Below are 20251 nucleotides of genomic sequence, written 5' to 3'. Positions count from 1 at the left end.
CATTAAGTCACTATGCAGATTTATACTTTGAGAACTATGCTTCATAACCTGAAAAAACCATGAGTGAGATGATTCTGAAAAAATGCATCTCACACAGATAATTGTACACCAATGTTCACAGCATTATTCACAATAGCCAAAAAATGGAAACAATCCAAATACTCATTAGAGATGAATAGATTAACAAAATGTGGTATATATTGTACACACAGAGTCTCAGTTTGGGATGATAAAAAAGTTCTGGAGATGGACGGTGGTGATTGTTGCAAACAGTGTGACTGTACCTACTGCTGCTGAACCATACACTGTGATTAAAATGGTAAACTTTGTCGTGTATAGTTTACCACAATTATATACCTATATGTACAATTCAGAAGAAAACAAACTGCTTTCAGGAAAAGGGAAAACAAAACTTTGTTAAATAGGTATGATGGTTTGTTTGTAAGCTGCAAGAAGTCAGAATTCTGTGAGAATCAAATGCTGAATGCTTGTTGGGGGCAGACGAGTGATAGAGAAGTTAATCCCTTAGAGAAACTTCCGATTTGGACAGAACAGTGTCATGCTATGTGTTCTTATTTTTCTTCCCTGTCTCTTCCGTGGGCCAGAAGGGAAAGTAGAGCTAGAAGAGGGAGTAACTTAGCAGCCAAAGTACCAGCTGCTAGAAAGCAAATCAAAGGCTGAATGAAAGTATCTGTGAAGATTTTGGATGCCAACATGAAAGTAATAAACTCATGAAAAGTAAGTCCCAGAGATGTTCCATGTGGAAGCATTATAAATACAGAGAAGAAGAAAGGTTCTTCTGAAAACGTGAAGATCAAAATCAAGGTTAATGTAGTGACAATGACATTTAATAATGGTGGTACTGAAATGGTATCTATGAGCTTATTTCTTTAACTTGGGTGGTTCTCAGCCCTGAGTTAATAGGGATGCCCAAGCCCCAGCCCCACCCCACCCCAAATTCTGGTGCAGTTGGTATGGGGTGAGCTTGGGCACTTTTTTCACACTCTCCAGATGATTCTAATGTGTAGCCAGGGTTAAGAATCACTGCAACCCTTATTCTAAGTCAGTCTCCTATAACATGGCCACATGGGTTGTTGTTTAATATGTAAATTTTGGAGGTTCTGTCCCCAAGGCCAAGAAATCTGCATTTTTAACTGCACTCCCAATGATTCTTGAACAGAGCAACGTTTAAGAAAAACGCTCTCAATGGTGTTTTACCGTTATAAATAATAATTTGGATTGGCTTACTATTATTCTTTGGTATTCTGAAATAAAGATATTTTGATAGACTCAGATTGGCTACATTTGTGATTATTCAGAAAGGCTCACACCTGTGCCTGGCATCATCCACAATGGTTGATCCATACGGAAACAACCCAGATCACAAGCATTTACTCTACAGAGAGGCAGCCACCGGAGTTACAGACCTAGTTCTTAGGAAGAAGTAATTGGCTTACTAAACCCAATACCATACTCAGACCTACGAAGTGAGGGGAAAAACCTCAGAAACGGTTACTCTTCTTTGTTTTTCCTATCCCAATTTGCTTAAACTCTTTTTTCAACTATGTAACAAACATACCTTAATTTTTCCCAGGGCCCCAATTGCCACTTCGGGTGGCAATATCACTGGTCTGGCGTAGGTACCACCAATCTAAAAAACAAACAAAATAGAGTAGAAAAATTAAGCTTCTGAGGAACAAATGGCAAATTAAAGTTTATATTTTTAACTGAGCATATGGTCACAAATCTTAAGTTATGGTTTATGAACTTGAATATTACTATTACTCACTGATCCAATGTTGGAAAGAGTAAATGTTCCTCCTGTAAGGTCAGTGGTGCTGAGCTGACCTGCAGAGCCCAATTTCTGGAGGCGGTTCAATTCAGTGGCGATCTCAAATATGGAGCGGACCTGAATATTTTTCACATTAGGTACAATCAAGCCCTGCTCTGTATCCATTGCTATCCCAATGTTATGAGAAGCCTAAAAATAAACAAACAATTATACAGCAGCCTTTTCATAAGCTAGCAGAAAAGAAAGTCTCAACTTTTACTGCCTTATGAACTCAACTATAGAAAACTATTTTCACCATATTGGTGATGATTTAAAAGAAATAATTTTAAAAGTTTTTTTGAAAAAGATAAATTTTTTTTGGTAAGAATATAGGGCAATAGATTATTTCCATCCATTGTTAGTGGAAGTGTAAGCTGGTATATACTTTCTGGAGAACATTTAACAGTACATACCAACATTTACAAAAACGTGTGCTAAGGAGGTAAATGCAAAAGTATGTAGAGATGAACAGAGATGCTGAGTCAGATTGCTTATAAGATTGAAAAAGTGCAAATGATCAAAATGCTTATCAATAAGTCACTGGTTAAACAAATGATAACAAAGCTATATTTATTGACATGTAATGATGTCTAAAACATATTAAATAGAAAATAGTTAAAAACGTTTTAAATTTAAAAAGATATATGATATTATATATATATATAATATATATAATTCCATTTTTTTTCTTTGCGGTATGCGGGCCGCTCACTGTTGCGGCCTCTCCCGTTGCGGAGCACAGGCTCCGGACGCGCAGGCCCAGCGGCCATGGCTCACGGGCCCAGCTGCTCCGCGGCATGTGGGATCTTCCCGGACTGGGGCATGAACCCGTGTCCCCTGCATCGGCAGGCAGACTCTCAACCACTGCGCCACCAGGGAAGCCCCATATTTTTTAACTGTGTAAAAATAAAATCCTAGAGAGATGTACATCTCAGCATAAAGTGAGTTATCTTAGGATTATGGGACTGAAGGTAAGTATCACTATTTTCTTGTCTGAATTGTTTGCAACAAGTATATACTTAATGAGGAAGTTGTATTAATAACATGAAAAGATTTTAGATCCAACCCCCCCAGAATGTAAAGCTCACTTCCTGGTTATATATTTCTAATAAGAAATATAAGTAAGGGCCGCATCCTCAAAAGAGTTCTCAGCCTTAATGAACTTTCACTCCAAACAGAAGAGTTCACTCAACGAATTCAAACTTTCAGTACTTTGCTCATTTAAATGATTCTTGTTTTATTTTATTTATTTTTAAAATTTTAAAAAATATTTACTTATTTTTGGCTGCACCAGGCCTCTAATTGTGGCACACGGGCTCCACAGCGCTTGGGGCTTAGTTGTCCTGCGGCATGTGGGATCTTAGTTCCCCGACCAGGGATCGAACCCGCATCCCCTGCATTGGAAGGCGGATTCTTAACCACTGGACCACAAGGGAAGTCCCTTTGTTTATTTTTTTAAATGGGTATCAATACACAAGCATGTGATTTTATTCAATTTTTTTAAAAAAAAATATTTATTTGGCTGTGCCGGGTCTTAGTTGCGGCACGTAGGATCTTCGTTGCTGTGTGCGGGATCTTCCTGCGGCGTGCGGGATCTTCTTGCGGCATGCGGGATCTAGTTCCCCGACCAGGAATCGAACCCGGGGCCCCTGCATTGGGAGCGCGAAGTCTTAACCACTGGACCACCAGGGAAGTCCCTAAATTATTCTTGTTTTAAAAACTGCAGGAATTCCATTTTGAGAGAGCTCTTCTGTTTGCAGAGAGGATATGTACGATGGGAAATGTAAACCATTGCCTCACAGCTGTATATTTCCATTATTTTAACCAGAAAACCAAAAGGCATTAAAAATGGCAATCTGCATATCTGAATAGTATTATTAACCAGTAAAACCAACATCAATAGCAACAGATTTATCTTCAGTTTAATGTTTTACCCCACACTTTAATTTCCAGTTTGAAGAAGATCACCACTTGAGGTATAATAGAAGCTTCTTTAACCTACAAGCACATTTGCACTTTTATTTATCACAGCACATAGCCAACCTTATATGTTATGTTCTGGCAGTTTTCATCCACAGAAGCATTAAGGATAGGAAACTGTAGTAATCCCAAGGAAGCAGCCTGTTTAGAGAGAGAAATACAATGTTAGCACTTTTAACTTGGAAAGGATAGGGGATTTGAAGCAATAAGATGGAAACAATGGAAGGAAAGAACTCTTATTTAAGCTGAGTTTAATTGCAAGTCTACATGTACCAGGCATATTACTCCCTATGTTACCTCCCAGCAATGTGGAACTAGGTTACCCTTATCATTTAAGAATAAAAGATAAAGTAATCAGGGAGCTTGTAAACATCAAGGAGATTTTCAAAGTAACTATGCAGACTGACCAAAGTACCAAAAAAAGGTCTAAATTCTACGTTTTCCTCACTTACATGTAGAGTCTTAGGGTTTCCATGAGAAGCAAACCTGTAGTTCAAAGAAACACTTTGAATTAAAACACAAAAAGGCAAGGCTTCCCTGGTGGTGCAGTGGTTGAGAGTCCGCCTGCCGATGCAGGGAACATGGGTTCGTGCCCCAGTCCGGGAAGATCCCACATGTCACCGAGCGGCGGGGCTCGTGAGCCATGGCCGCTGAGCTTGTGGGTCCGGAGCCTGTGGTCCGCAACGGAAGATGCCACAGCAGTGAGAGGCCCGCATACCGCAAAACAAAAACAAAAACAAAAAAGTAGTAAGCTATTTTCCAGTGTAGAAAGAACAAGTGATAAGGATTTGAGAGGCCAGTGTTCCACCTGGTGTCCTTGGCCAAGTGAAGGGCAGAGCTGGTGCAAACATTTACTTTAGAGCCTGTTTCCCAGAATTGATGGCATTTGTGCCTTCTCCTGCCTTAATCTCTCCCTTTCCTTTTTCCTTTTTTCTCTTACTACCATTTCTCTTCTGTCCATGTTCAGATTTACCTGTCTCCAAAATATTCTTTATAGCTGTTTCTCTGCCCATCCAGGATCTAATCAAAGTTCACACACTGCATTTGGTTGTCATGCCTTATAGTCAGTTTAAAAAATAGGAAAATAGGGAATTCCCTGGCAGTCCAGTGGTTAGGACTCCACGCTTTCACTGCTGTGGACCTGGGTCAATCCCTCCTGGCTGGGGAACTAAGATCCTGTAAGCAGTGCCAAGTGGCACAGCCCCCACAAAAAAAAAAAAAAAAGGAAAATAAAAATGCTTTAAATTGTCCCTAAAAAGAATTCCCTCTCCTACTGCCTTCATCTTGTCCAATTAAGAGTTCTTTATGTGCATTGTGTTAAGTGTTATTTTTGTCTGTGGGTCAGTGGTCTTGACAGAAAAAAAGAAATCATATCCTTGAACTAGACAGTTAAGGAAAGTTTTATTAAGCATTTGATTTGATAACTATAACTTTAATCTTCTTTATATAAAAACCCATAACTAAGGTTAAAGTATTATACATTAAAAACAGTATTTTGAGTATAATCCAAATTTTGTAAAAGGAAAAACAAGGTGTGTGTCCACAGATAAGAGGTCATTTTCTCCCCCTGTACAATATTTTGTAGTATTTTCCAAATGTTCTAAAATTATATAGACTGGAAAAAAATGTTATTTAAAAACAAAGCATATTAACTTTTATTTTCAAAATAAAAATCAGATATTTCATTCAGACTGGAAGAATAAAGAAAAACAATCATGAAATAAATTTAACATATTAAAAAGCTGGACTGTCCTTGTTGCAAAACAGACTTGTCACAGGAAGCAGTAAGAGGAGCCCAGTCTGAAACAAGAAGGTGGCACTCTCTTCTCCTCCCCGTGAACTTCTCCACCGGGGTCTTCAACTCATTCTGCCCTCATGCTCAGGCATTGTTCTATCAGTGCTTCCCATTCACACATTTTTTTTTTTTTTTTCCAGTACGCGGGCCTCTCCCTGTTGTGGCCTCTCCCGTTGCGGAGCACAGGCTCCAGACGTGCAGGCCCAGCGGCCATGGCTCACGGGCCCAGCCGCTCTGCGGCATGTGGGATCTTCCCGGACCAGGGCACGAACCCGTGTCCCCTGCATCGGCAGGCGGACTCTCAACCACTGCGCCACCAGGGAAGCCCCGCATTCACACATTTTTAACTTTCCATTTTCCAGCTCTTTCCCTCAGCCTACAGACCTGCTCAATTTTTCCTTGAGGGTGTGCAGGAGGGGAGGGAACAGATGGAACCTTTCTTCAATCTACTCCAACCACCGTAACTGTCACCTGCACCTATGCCCTGTCTGCCTTTCTGCATATTTTTTCAGGTTTCTCCTCTTCCTCAATTTCTTTCATTCCCCAACTAACTGCAACCAAGCTTCTACCTCAACAATACTTTATTCAGTAAGTTCTGGCTGAGGCCACACATGACCTCTTCATTACCAATCCAATAGCCTGTTCCCATCCCTTATCCTATTTGACCTCTGTAATGCATATAACCATTATCTACTTTCCTCTTAAAACTTTTTCCTTGTCTCTCGGTGTGAGAGGCTGAATCAAAGGCCCCAATCTGTAAGGAGCCTCCTTATCCAAGTCCCTTGATAGTGCTCTTGCAAGCTGATTCTGAGCTTAGTCATGTGACTTGCCTTGGTCAATGAGTTAAAAACAAACTCAATGCAGCACAGTTTGGGGAAAGTGCTAACATTCTGCTTCCTCTCTTCATCCCCGGCAGGACTGAGACCATGTGCAGGCTAGCATACTGGGCAGATAGGAGAGACATCCAGAAGAGAAATGAGTCATCCTCACTGAGGCCACCCTACACCAGCTGGCCCCTAGCCAATCTAGTACCTGTCTATAGACATATAAGTGAGCTCTGCTAAGATCAGCAGACAGGTCCTGCTCACCTGTAGATTCATGAGAAATAATAAACGGTAATTGTTTCAAACCATGAAATTTGGGGGTGGTTTGTTATACAGCAATAGATACACTTGGCTATTAAGTGACTCTTTTCTGGTTCTCCTATTGTCAAACCACTGACCCCACTCAGCCTCTTCCATTGCCTTTGCCAACTCAGTTTCTACCTACCCCTTAAACACTGATGTAAAACGCTTAGCCTTCTTTTCTTCTCCTTCACACATAATTTGGGTGATCTCATCCACCTGTTTCAATTGCTGTGTCTCTACAGATGACCCTCTATAGCTGTAATATAGTCCAGATCTCTCATTTACTGGCACCTACTACATCTCATGTTTATAGACCATCTCTTTCCCTGTGAGGGTAGTTGTTAAAAAGATGGACATGTAGGAGAACAGCTTCTGCCTTACAAGACTCAGCATCAGTGAAGAGACAACTGAGTATAAACACTTTCAAAACATTGAGACAAACTGCAATGAGAAACAAAAGGCCATTTAACTCAAACTGTGACAGCCACTGGCTTCTGTAGGAGGAACCGGCTTCTGTACTCTGTTCTACACTGGAGCAAAATTTGGTGTTTAGGATGCACATGTATTTGATCAAGGGAGGAGGCGGCAGGTCAAGTTGTGTATTCCAGCAACTATGTGTAGCTTAATCTGACTATAGCGGAGAGAGTGACTGTGACAGAGAAGACTGGAGAGGTGGGTGGCAGAGACGCATAGAAATACATTTTTTACGCCACGTTAACGCATTGAGAAACCATCCTGAAGGCAATCCTGAAGGGGAACCGTTGAAAAGAACCACGGAAAGGGCTGGTAGGAAGCCACACTGGATTTAGAGACAACAGTATGCATTTTTTGAGAAAAATGGACCAGAACCGAAAACTTAGCTTCTCCACTTGTTAAATGTAAATTCTTGACAAGTTTCTCAACTTCTCTGAGTGCCAATTTCCTTAAATGGAAAATGGGGATAGCAATATTTACATGTTAGCATTATTCTGATCATTAAAAGAGAGAATGTATACAGCACGCTTGGTACGGGGTCAGGCATATGGCCGCTGCTTTCTAAATGGTGGTTAGCGGGCTGCTCAGGGTCAGCTGATGGCCTTATTCTTCTGATACTGGCACCAAGGCCTAGTACTAGAAATGATTCCCAGAGGCCTCAATATAAGTTTGTTGAACAGTGGAAGATCAACACCAAGTCTCACTTTTCTTCAAATCAGGACTTTGCTGGAGTGATCCTTTCAGAATTAAAGGCTTTATCTACATGGCAGGACAATCCTCACCTAGCTCAAAGAGATAAGTCGATAAAAATCTGACACAGAAATTTCAATTTTATAAACTTCCATGAAACAAAGAGAGTGTCCTTGTACATTTTTCTAACTATGTGATGTTGTGAGAAATATATTTTTATTCAAACCCATAGTTAACACATTGCATATTTGCAAAACAAAATTTAACCGTCTTACTCAAGCCTTGTTTGAAATGACTAAAATCTTACCTTTAAGAAGAAGGGCATGAAGGAGAGTTTAATTCCACGAGCAAAAGCAATGGGTTTTAATTCTTCTCGTAGCTTAACCAGTTCAGTAAGGTCAACATCATCACAATACCCAAAATGAGGTATCTTCAGGGCTGCAGACATGGTCTTGACCATTGCTTTGTGAAAGCCTGGAAAACATTAAATATACATATATATATACGTATATATACATATATGCATATATATATGTACTTCATAAAAATTCTTAAATCCTTTAATCCCTTTAAAAACTAAAATAGAAGGTTTTCTAATGTTACTTACTCTTAATTAAACTCTTCCTCTTGGAGCTACCATCTTCATTACATAACTTGAAAGCCAATAATTTCAATGCTGAAGAATTGACTATAGCACAACACCCAGTGTCAACTGTAATAATATAACAGGTAACTGCTTTCAACACTGTGGTATATAAAAAATTCAAAAGGTGGCTTCTCTGGTGGCACAGTGGTTAAGAATCCGCCTGCCAATGCAGGGGACACGAGTTTGAGCTCTGGTCTGGGAAGATCCCACATGCCGCAGAGCAACTAAGCCCGTGCGCCACAACTACTGAGCCTGTGCTCTGGAGCCTGTGAGCCACAACTACTGAGCCCGCGTGCCACAGCTACTGAAGCCTGTGCACCTAGAGCCTGTGCTCTACAACAAGAGAAGCCACTGCAATGAAAAGCCCTTGCACCGCAACGAAGAATAGCCCCTGCTCGCTGCAACTAGAGAAAGCCCGAGCACAGCAATGAACACCCAATGCAGCCAAACAAAAAAAATAATAACAATGCCAAAATAATAATAATAATAATAAATTCAAAAGCCATGTATTTACACAATGACTTCTTGCAAAGCCACTCTTCTGGAAGTTAATTATCCTAAGAGTTTGTAAATAACAAATCAGAAGTAGTTGTTTTGAAAGCTAACAAAAAATAATATTTAAAATATACCAAGCAAGTCTTCAAACAGAAAAAATATCTGTACGCAAATTTATACTCTAAGAAACCTGCTAACATGTTACTCTTCAAAAATTATCAGTATATATTAAAGCTTTTCCTAGAAAAACTGTAATTTCATCATGTTGAAGTAGCTTCCCCTCAAATAATTACTCTATTACCTTACATTACTATTATTATTACCTTTTATGGGTTCTGTTCTGTCTTTGCCTGTGAATACTGGAGGTTTTGATATTGGTATAGGAATAATTCTCTCTTTTGGTTTTGGTGGAGGTGGCATAATTTCAGCTTTTGGTGAAGGAGGTAGTATAGCTCCTGTTTGCTTTTCCAGATAGCTGAGAATATCTTCTTTAAGTATTCTGCCATCTTTTCCAGAGCCAACAACTTCACTCAGCTTAATCTAAAAAATGACACATTTTAATGCTAAAAATAAAACTACCTAAAAATAAATAAACCCATCACTGAGGTCTCTAAGTGAAATTAAATGAACTGAAGGTAAAAAAAGTATCTCTGCCCAATAAATTAGTATAAGGAAATAACATTTTAATCTTCTCAATAGAATGCTATAAACTATAGCTACTCTTCCTAAGTGATCATTTGTTACTTTTGTACTTACTGTTCATTTGCCCATGCGGTAACAATGTAATATCTACATTGTATATAGCTATTTATGAAAACACATTTTTAAACAGTCAATTATTTCTAAATTTCTTGCATAATTCTTATTTGATTTTTTTCTATTCTTGGAGACTACATAAGAAGAACTGAAAGTTTAAACAAGAGTTAAACACTGTAACAAATGTAGACCCCTGTTTCTGACCTTGGCTACCAGTAAACATGTAATGGTTAAAGTAATCATCCTATAAAAGCTCTCTTGAATTGGTTTTTTTTCTGATGGCTGTTTTAGAAAGATCAGTACAAAACACTGAAATTAACTTTACTGAGGCATACTTGGAATGTGAGTTCCTTGGTCCAAGTTAAGGGTCAAATAGTTAAGTTTTATTATTGCTTTCCACAGAACAAACAACAGATGATATAATTCCACTTTCTACTGGGCACTCATGATACTTTTTGGAAACATTTGTGATCTGGCTTTATTTAATCACTTCCTATGTTTGGTAATAGAGATAAAATATTTCACTAAATTGAACTATATTTAAATAAAAAGACACATTAGCTTGGATGATATCCTCACGCATAGTGTACATTAGTTAAACTCTCAAGGTTAAGTCCTATTTCATTTGTATTAATGCTTCTCTAAGAATGACCACAAAATAGTAAAGGGCTTTATCACATCAAACATTTAGTTTATAACAAATGAACTCTAAGAATTTAAACATAATTTTTAGGTAATTACAAACAACTGTAAGTGCCATTGGTTTTTAATTTTAGACAAACTCAATAATTAATATACAAACTACAAAAAAAAGGGGGGAAAAGGTGATTTTATAATAAATCTGTTATTTAATATCTAGTAATTATACAAATGCTCTAATTATACACATCTTTAGGAAAAGGAAAGCCACATCATATATTTCTACAGGTAGTCCTTTTATATAATTTTAAAAAAAATGGTAAAACGTTTATAGCTTTCAAAGCAATATATAAGAGCGTTATTTCATCTGCTGCCCTTAACAGTGTAGTGTTCCATATTACTATTTCTATTTTTCTGTTAAGCTAAATCGTCTTCATGTTTAAACACATTCAATGGCTAATAAATTTTCATTAAGGGTTTATAACATAATTTTCCTAAGCATTTCCCTGATTTTGAACACATGTGTGCCTTCTAATTTTTGGTTATATAAAACACTTAATATATCCTAGATTATCTCCTTGGGATAGTTCCCCAATGGTAGGATAACTAGCTGAAGGAGAATGAACATTTTAATGACTCTTATTACCTATTCCCAAAATGTAAACTTTTTTCCCCCCAACTGTAATTTAACTACTTCTCTCAAAAACAGACAGACAAACAAAAGCCTGCATTGTGAGGCATAGTGGAAAGAACTCAGGCTTTGGAACCACACAGATTTGTGCTCAAATCCCCAGTTCAGCTACTTACTTGATTTTAGGCAACTTAATCAACTTCTCTACCTTTTCTCATCTGCAAAAAGGGGATAACCCAAACCAGTCTACAAGTTACTGTGAGGATTAGCGATAATGTATGTATAGTGTCTGGCTCAGAAGTGCTCAAATAATGGAGGCATCAATTGTTGAGACACTATTAATGATTAAGAGCACTGGTTTTAGAGTCACAGAGACACTCACAGAATCCTGGTTCCACCACTGGGTTAGCTGTGTGACCTTGGACCAGTTATTTGACCTCTCTAAGTCTTAGAAGGGCTCTTTGTCTCAGAGTTGTGAAGATTAAATGAGATAACATGTAAATAATTAGCACAATGCCTAGGAGCCATCTCACTTTGGAGGTAAAGCAGCAATGACTGTCAGGTAAGAGGGAAAACAGAAGGCCAGGCTCCTTGACTCAAGTCAGTATAGCTCTATGGTTTTCCCTACCTCCCTGGGATCAGGCAGATCCTTGGGACTACATCCTTGCCTGGCCCATTTCCCATCCCTTCCCTGTACGCCTTCCTTCATTCCTAGTAAAGATGATCACTGTCTCAATCAATCAACCATGTGTTCCCAAACCCTTGTCTCAAGCTATGCTTGTAGGGTACCTGATCTAAGACACTAGTATTTACAAGTTCTCAATAAATGGTAGCCCTGACTGTTATTAGGATCTCAGGAAGAATAATAAATCCACATTTCTCAATTAACATGAATAATAAGTTCACAATTTTCTTTTCATTGCTCGTGAGGACTTTTATGCAACTATCACTTTTTAGTAACAGACATTTTCATGTTTCCTTTAATCCCAACTTGAACCATCTCATCATGGGATAGCTAGGTAATTCTTCATAGATACACATGTATACCTTCTGTGTGATCTCACACTTAAATATTAAGAAAACTTACATTGTTTTCCATTGCAAGGCGACGAACTGCAGGAGTTGCCAGTGTTTTTTGGCCCTTTATCTCTTGGTGTGTGTGTTCATCATGGGACACAGCAGGAGTTTCAACAACATCTTCTTCTGAATCTGGTAACAAGGTAAAATTTTACTCTTTAGTAGAAAATATTGAAACGACTAAAACAACAAGCTTAGTGTCTTATATAAATAAATTCAAATTAAAGTATACAGTCAAAAAGCATAATAGATGAGCTACTTCAGAATGGGAAAACACAACTGTAAAATGGAAAAACATACAAGGGTACTAGAGTGAGTGAGAGGGGTGTACGGGTACCAGGTACTGTTTAATGATTATTATTGCCTGCTGTTTACTTCATTTCTGTTAAAATTATGTAGCAGCTACAAGTTAAAAAATGCAAGTTTCTTTCATAAATTTTAAAACACATTGTATTGTAAACATTTTCCTAATAAATTTCTCATATACATATGAAATGAGAATCAAATGTGAGGTAAATTACATGAATCATGTAAAATCTGTGACAATCTTAAATGCTTTCCTAAGATAATATAGCATTTAAATTTTTTCTTTGCTTTGAATATGGCTTAAGGAATGCTGTGGAAGGTTTTATTTTCATGGCTAATACTAATTTGGTTGTTTTATTCTCTAACTGTAGAGTAGTGATATAAGAAAAACTATCTTGGGCTATTAGCATGTATTTTTGCAACCAAAAAGAAAAAGGTTTTAAGAGCATTTAATTGTCAAAGTTGGATGTTAGGAAATCAGTGCTATAGTACAGCAGAATCTCTGTGGGAATAAGTAAACTAGAGCCAACCTCTGAAAATCAGCAGAAAACTGAGTTAGATTTGACATTCTATTCTAAGCAAATAAAAATTTTCCACTGCTAGAAAACTATGGAAAGACATTCTATTCATTCATTCCTCCTCACTAGTCTATGAATTGGTCTGGTGGAGCTCTCAAAGTTCCCCTACGGTTAAGGAAGAGAAAAAACAAACACTTTGTATTGAACATGAAGAGTAGTAGAATATTCCACTCCAAAATGTGATTGTAGGAGTTCAGAACATACCACCCCAACATACGCCACTTTGGTGTACTGATTATTTTCAAGAGCTGTACGCACTTGAAAAACAACAAATGCAGGGAGAGGCTTACTCTGAACTCTCTTCATGTACCTAAAGACATCCAAAAGGAACTCAACTGTCAGAAACTCCCTCCCTAGGAGTTTCATCCAACCACGGAAGATTGACTCATCACAGGAGAAGAGACTAGAAATCAGCAACACATCCATATAAACTTTTGTCACAAACTATCATACCTCCCATATATTCTTCTAAGAGCCAATTCATCCTTCCTAAAAATCACTTACTCTTCCCTAAGAGGCCTACATCCCTCCTCCCCTTTCCCTATTAAGAAGGTATTTAAACCTGAATCTTAAAGCCACCTCTCTGAGTTATTCATTTTTCCTGGGTATCTCCCAGGTATACATGACGTCTACATGTTAATAAATTTGTTTTTCTCTTGTTCATCTGTCTTTTATTACAGGGGTCTCAGCTAAGAACTCAGAAGGTACAGGGAAAATTATTCTTCCTTCCCACAATCACCTAGTATATATCGTACACTGCACTACATATGTAATAGCTTAATCTTCACTCCAGTGTGTAAGATAGGTGTTATTATCCCCATTTTACAGATTAAAAAAAATGAGACTTGAGATGAAGAGACTGGCCCATGGTCACACACCTAATAAACTGTGAAGAGCTGGGATTCAATCCTAGGGCTGACTCAGTTTGTGCTGTTTCCTTTAGTTTATGGCTGGCCCTAGTAGATTTTCTTTCTGGTCAAATAAGCTGGAATATAACTTCTACAGCTCCAGGCATAATTTTATTGCATAAAATTGCATAATTGCATAATTTATGCATGATTGCATAATTTATGCATAATTGCATAATTTTATTGCATTTTGAGAAGCCCATAATTTTATTGCATTTTGAGAAGCCCTGGGCTTCATCTGTTGAAGTTACTGGAGAAACTAGCAAGAAAGATTAGCATTAGGAACTAAGATCCAAAGAAAAATCAAGGGGGTTCAGCTGTAGGAATCCCAAATACTAACTTGAATAATGCATATTTGCTACAGTTTGAGAAATGCATAAATGCCCAGACATATCATATACAAGTTATTATATAACAGTTCCAAAATATCATGTTATTTATTGCTACTCACCTTTCTGGAAAACAGTCTATATATCACCAAGTAGTACTGCCTTTTGGAATAACTTCGGTGTAAGTATTAAGTAATAAAACAAAGATTTGCAGGAAGTCACTCATATTATATATGAGTTGTAGTTGTCATGTAGTTGTGGGCAGAAAGTTCTCTTAATACTAAAATACTACCTTGCTAAGGACATTGGAAAGCCAGGGATGATTTAACAGAGATTTAACAGAGAATATCTACCAGAAAGCCATTTCCATGATCCAAGGGTTTCCAGTCTTTTTGTTACCTTGATCATAGAACTTATCTTAAAAGTGACACAGTAGAGAATAAGTAAATCATAAGGAATGGAGGGAATGTCATTTTCTAAATGGATGAGTGTTTGTGGCATGATGCCAAGATAAACGGAGTGATCAACATCAAATCACAATTTCGCACAGATACAAAAGGATATTTGGTTCAGAACCTAACAACTAGGAAGAAGATCTAGGAAGATGACCAGATCTTTCAGGCAGCAGAGAAAAGAACGGTTTCTAAATTCAACTTAGAGAGCTAGCGGCCACAATAACTTCTATTAGCATTTGATTCAATAACCTTAGCCCTGATAGAGATTGCACATTAGAAAAAGTTACAGTTTTGGAGAAAGTTGCTGCTGGTTCAGTTTTGCTGATGCAACAATCTGTTTCTGTTACCGTGCCCTGTTACCTCGATGAAATAGAGATTGCAAGCTATACAACTGGGAAACCAGCAAAGTCAAGCTGTCCTGGTTATTCTGGTTCAGCCTTTGAACTGTCAGCTTAGCTATAAACTGCGACATGTTTAACACAGGGGGAGGCCCATATTGCTACCCCCCAAATGTGGAATGCTTATTACTTTTTCCAGATTTAATTAAACATATGATTGTTCTATGCAATAAGAAGAAAGTGTGGACAGTAAATCAGAGGATGACTAAAATAAAACCATGGTGATCTTGATGTAAAACCAGAGTTTGTGTAACAGAGTGGGACCTGGCAGTAACTCCTGTCGTTTTTCAACTTTTTGAAGAGTAAGTCCTAACATTTGACTCCTTCCTATTGTACTTCACATAGATGACTAAGATGATGAAGAAATTATTAATAGTAAATTCTAGTTTGTACTTTCCCCTGAAGCTATTGGACATAATTGTTTTCATATCATGAGCTTATAAACAGGAACCTAGTATTTTTATGATTGCAACCGATCAGACTTTGAAAAGCAGGAAGTTTTTTATTGTAAGTTAGAAAAAATATTCTTTTCAGGATTGTTTTTGGACATGTGTATGGTAAAAATACAACTTAAAGTGTTTTAATATAAATGTTAAGTATTTGGCATAATATTTTGAGGAGCTTAGTTAAACGTAAAGGACTTCTGTGACTTTTCACATTAAAATGTCAAATTCTTTCCAAATGAGGCTTCGGGGAAAATGATCTTGATCATATTGGCTTTGGTTATAATTCCATTCATTCAATGTACTCTATTCCTTGCCTTTTAAAATAACTAATTTTGATTCTGAGAAAATTAAGAATTCCAGTGTGATAAAGGCAATTTTTCTTTTATGCAAAAATGAAGTCTTAGTAATTTTCAACTTAGTTTTGTATTCCAGGTATGGAGTTGCCTTAAAAAATCTTTTGAAACTTGTTTAAGACATAAATAAATAAAAATAAAATACTACCTTGTTAAATAGCACTTGAAGCAATTTTCTCAGTTTTTTTATATGATTATACTTATATAAAGTATACTTTATATACTTATTTTCTCCTTTGATGTTCACAATAATGCTACAAGAATGCAGGGCACATTCTTGATTTTACCAAAGTAGAAACAGACTCTAAGGGGGATGGAGTTAAGACTAAGCTAAAATTTCATGACTCTCCCCAGCTGATGTGCTTTTCACTGCTCTTGCACTATACTCTAATATGTGGGATTTTATTCCCTCAGTAGTAGATTTAGATACAGTTTTTAAAACCTTAATTAAATTTTAAGAAAGAACAAAAGGACTCTGGTAAATAAGTTTTTATCATGAAGACTGTCAATTTAGTGTTGCTGGAATTCATCATGTGAAGAAAATTATAATAAAATGATATTATTTCATATTAAATAAAAGAGTAATTTGAATTAGTAAAAATATTAAAACTGTGTGATTGCAATGGGAAATACTTTTGAAATACCAAAGCACTCAAAGGTTTTTGAAAGAGTTGTTTTTGTAAGAAGCTTTAAACTTTTCCTCCCTGCAAAACTTCTTAGGAAGACCTTTCTTCATAGCACAAATCTAAACCTTAGTTTAGTTTCTGCTCAAATCATCATAAATTGAGAATTAATGACGTCTAAACCAATGAGATTGCATAGCATTTTCTTTCTCACTTCAAATTACTGAAACAGCTAATTCAATCAATTCAGTCTACAATTAGCTATACAAAATAAGGTTTTAGTTACGATGATAGGTGTTCATGTTAAAGGGTAAATGCAATATAACAGCAGAATAATATAAAAGTATTCTGCTACATCTTATGTCCCTTCTGCTATAAAGTATTCTGCTACATCTTATGTCCCTTCCTCTCTTTCCTTAATACTTCCCCATGGTGGCAAGACTCCTCAATTAGAGCTAATTAGGTATAGTAACTCTCCACTTGTCTGGTGGTCAAGCATTCTGGCAACTTAATGTTGTACACAGCTGTAGGTGCAGAACACCTAAAACCGTGCCACGCAGCCTCAGTATTAAAACCATACACTTGCTCCAGAGAAAAGTCATTTAGACTCTCAATCACAACCTATTTTCTCTTCTTAGCACATATTTCTTAACAACTTGGTTATCTGTATTGCCAGAAAGTTAGGAAGGAGAGTGATGGCCTGGCACAATGACAAGGCTAAGGGGTAGGCTGAAAAAACAAAAATCAGAGGCAGAATTGTGTTTTTCCCAGAAAAATGAATGTTCATTAACATGCGTTTGCATAATCAAAAAAGATTTTAGGTTATACCCAATATCCTCCATTTAAGAAGGCATAAAATATGTAGGTTTAAAAAATAAATAAAACTACTGATTCCCATTAAATAAATGGTTTAGAAAAGTTTGGGTTCAAAAAGCTTTACTTGTTTAGAAAAGTGAGGAGTCATCCTACTTTTTAAAATAGAGGTTAGAGAAAGCCAGGTTAGCTGTAAAGAGAACTCATGGCAATATTCTTAAAACTGAGTTCACAGCAGACAACATACTGAGACGTGGATCAGCTTTGACATAATCTTGATAATATTAATTAACTAAATTTCAATTTGTAATTTTTTTTTAAACAGCATAAATGAGTCTAGTAAGCTCTTTTCAAGTAGAGTCTACCTACAGTCAGAGCACTCAGAGATAGGAGTTGGAGGTCACAAATACTTTTTCCCTCATCAGAATTATCATGACACTCCAGTCTTGAAAAGCAGGCTGCAACACCATGTTACAAAGAGAGTACCATAGAATATTATTTAAACAAGCATTAAAAGACAGGATTTAATTTCTGTTACTGCTATTAAGACGTCTACTCTTGATCCCTTACACTCTTGATGGTTCTATGCTACAATTATTTCCCACCTGTAAAATGGACATCATGTGTCTTATACTTCTAAAAGACTTTTTTAGGTAATTTTCTATTTATAGTATAATTGGTTTTCTTGGCACTAAAACGAGGAACAGTATAGACAAATTCAGTATTACTACAAATTCTTGTTTAAGACAGGCACACAAAATATTTAGAAACTTTTCCTGTTTCCAGAATTTAAAAAGAGGCACACATAAATTTCTTAGTAAGTTGAACCTACTATTCTATAGGCTTGCTTATTTATTTTATGCTTCATAGTCATTCTTACAGTAAAAAACAATAAAAATTACAAGAAAACATAAATATAAAAGCAAAAAGGTACACACACAAAATAAAATTAGCATGCAAGGCAATTATTCAGAATACATTTTGAATTGCAAATGAAATAGAAGAGCTAACAATGATCAGTTCTCTATGAGGAAAATTATCAGATAATTTTTACTCTGAACATAACCTATCCAATCCCATTAAGTTTTTACAGACATATAATAAACTGCACGTACATAAAATATAAAATTTCATAAGTCTTGAAATATATATATACCCATAACTATCACCAAAATCAAGATAATGGACATATCACCCCCCAAAGTTTCCTTATACTCCTTGGTAATTCCTCCCTCCTAACCTTCTGCCTCCTTCCTACCCTATCAGCAGGCAACCACTAATGGGTTTATTGTCAAAATATATTAGTTTGCATTTCTAAAACTTTATATACATAGAATCATACAGCATGTTCTCTTTTATGTCTGGCTTCTCTGACTCAGCATAATTTTTCAAGATTCATCCATGTCATACAGGAAATTAATTTTTGTAAAAAATTATCTAGAAAAAATATAGCCCCTCCTGAAAAAGTTCTATGATTTTATAATTTGCTATATCAAGACTTATTAAGTTGGATTTCATTGGAGATACCAAAAGAAACTCTAAAAATAAAACTCTAAGAAAGAAAAGGAAACAATAAAACCCCCCACAAATCCCAATTTTTCACTTGTTCATATACAGTCAGCCCTGGGAATCCACAGGTTCTGTATTCATGGATTCAACCAACTGCTGATCGAAGATACACAGAAAAAAAATGTATGTAGGTTATATGCAAATACTACACCATTTTTTTTTTTTTTGCGGTACACAGGCCTCTCACTGCTGTGGACTCTCCCGTTACTGAGCACAGGCTCCAGACGTGCAGGCTCAGCAGCCATGGCTCACGGGTCCAGCCGCTCCGCAGCACGTGGGATCCTCCCGGACTGGGGCATGAACCCGTGTCCCTTGCATCGGCAGGCAGACTCTCAACCACTGCACCACCAGGGAAGCCCACTACACCATTTTATACAAAGGACTTGAGCATCCGCAGATTTTGGTGTCCCTCTCTGTGTGTGTGTGTGTGTGTGTGTGTGTGTGTGTGTGTGTGTCCTAGAACCAATCCTTTGCAAATACCACAGGATGACTATAATTTGCTTTTGTGGACAGCCTAGATAGGTATCTAAGCTGGTCTACAGCACTTGACTGGGTATTCTAATTTACTAACATCCACAATAATGTTCAGCATCTTTGGTTGTCTCAGTTTATGCCAAGAGTATAATTCTTTCCTTTCTAGGTCTTAACTGAATGAAAGAAAAATCTATACCTATTATCTTGTTGATCCATCAAAATAATTCTGTGTTTATTTCAGGTAATTTTTAAAGGTAAATTCTTTTTTGTTTTTAATATTCCTAAATCATGCCTTTCAATAGAAATTTGGGGTCAAGATAATAGCACCCCTAGTACCCAGATTATGGTCTCTTATTTATTCCACATTAAAAGGAAAAAGAGGCCCTCAAGGAATGGATAATTCCAGGTCTGGGGTAGGAAAAGTATCAATATAAGGTGAGTCCCAGATCATCTCCTTGTGCCAAAAGCAAGGAAGGTTTTGAAAAGTAACAGCGTCATGTTAAAAGAACACACAGAAGCCACCTTGAAATGGTCACCACTATTAATGATTTGAGCATTAAAAAGAATTATAATAAAAACATCAGGTCAAATGAAATATAAACAAAGAGAATGTTGGAAAAATTAATATCACCATTTGAAGGGCCTATTAAAGTAACTCCTTATTTTAATAATTGGTAAAGAAAGACTGGAATGTCTTTCCAGTAGGAACTGTATTTCATAGTAACAAATAGCCCCAATTGATGAAGGAAGGGATAGCTCCACTTTACAGAATAATGCCACCTAATAATGTTAAAGGAATCCAAAAATCATCATTCTACAACCACTAAAATAATTGTGGTATGGTTATGGCAAGGGTAT

At 36.9% G+C, this 20251-nt stretch overlaps 1 protein-coding gene across 3 annotated transcripts in view; it reads right to left on the bottom strand.

Moving 5' to 3' along the window:
* DBT (dihydrolipoamide branched chain transacylase E2) overlaps positions 1-20251 on the bottom strand; it is a 46410-nt gene that overhangs the window by 6073 nt on the left and 20086 nt on the right. For all 3 annotated transcript variants that reach the window (XM_060302223.1, XM_030868806.2, XM_060302228.1), the window contains 6 exons: positions 12152-12273; positions 9362-9578; positions 8205-8371; positions 3875-3952; positions 1790-1981; positions 1580-1651 (listed from right to left, as the gene is read on the bottom strand). In XM_060302223.1, coding sequence (XP_060158206.1) covers positions 1580-1651; positions 1790-1981; positions 3875-3952; positions 8205-8371; positions 9362-9578; positions 12152-12273 — 848 coding nt within the window. The remainder of the gene's footprint in view (positions 1-1579; positions 1652-1789; positions 1982-3874; positions 3953-8204; positions 8372-9361; positions 9579-12151; positions 12274-20251) is intronic.

This window comes from Globicephala melas, chromosome 1 (genome assembly GCF_963455315.2).
Source record: "Globicephala melas chromosome 1, mGloMel1.2, whole genome shotgun sequence".
In the NCBI taxonomy this organism is placed as follows: Eukaryota; Metazoa; Chordata; class Mammalia; order Artiodactyla; family Delphinidae; genus Globicephala; species Globicephala melas.
The sequence above is the reverse complement of the archived record's forward strand: the minus strand, read 5'-3'. Positions and strand labels throughout refer to the sequence as shown.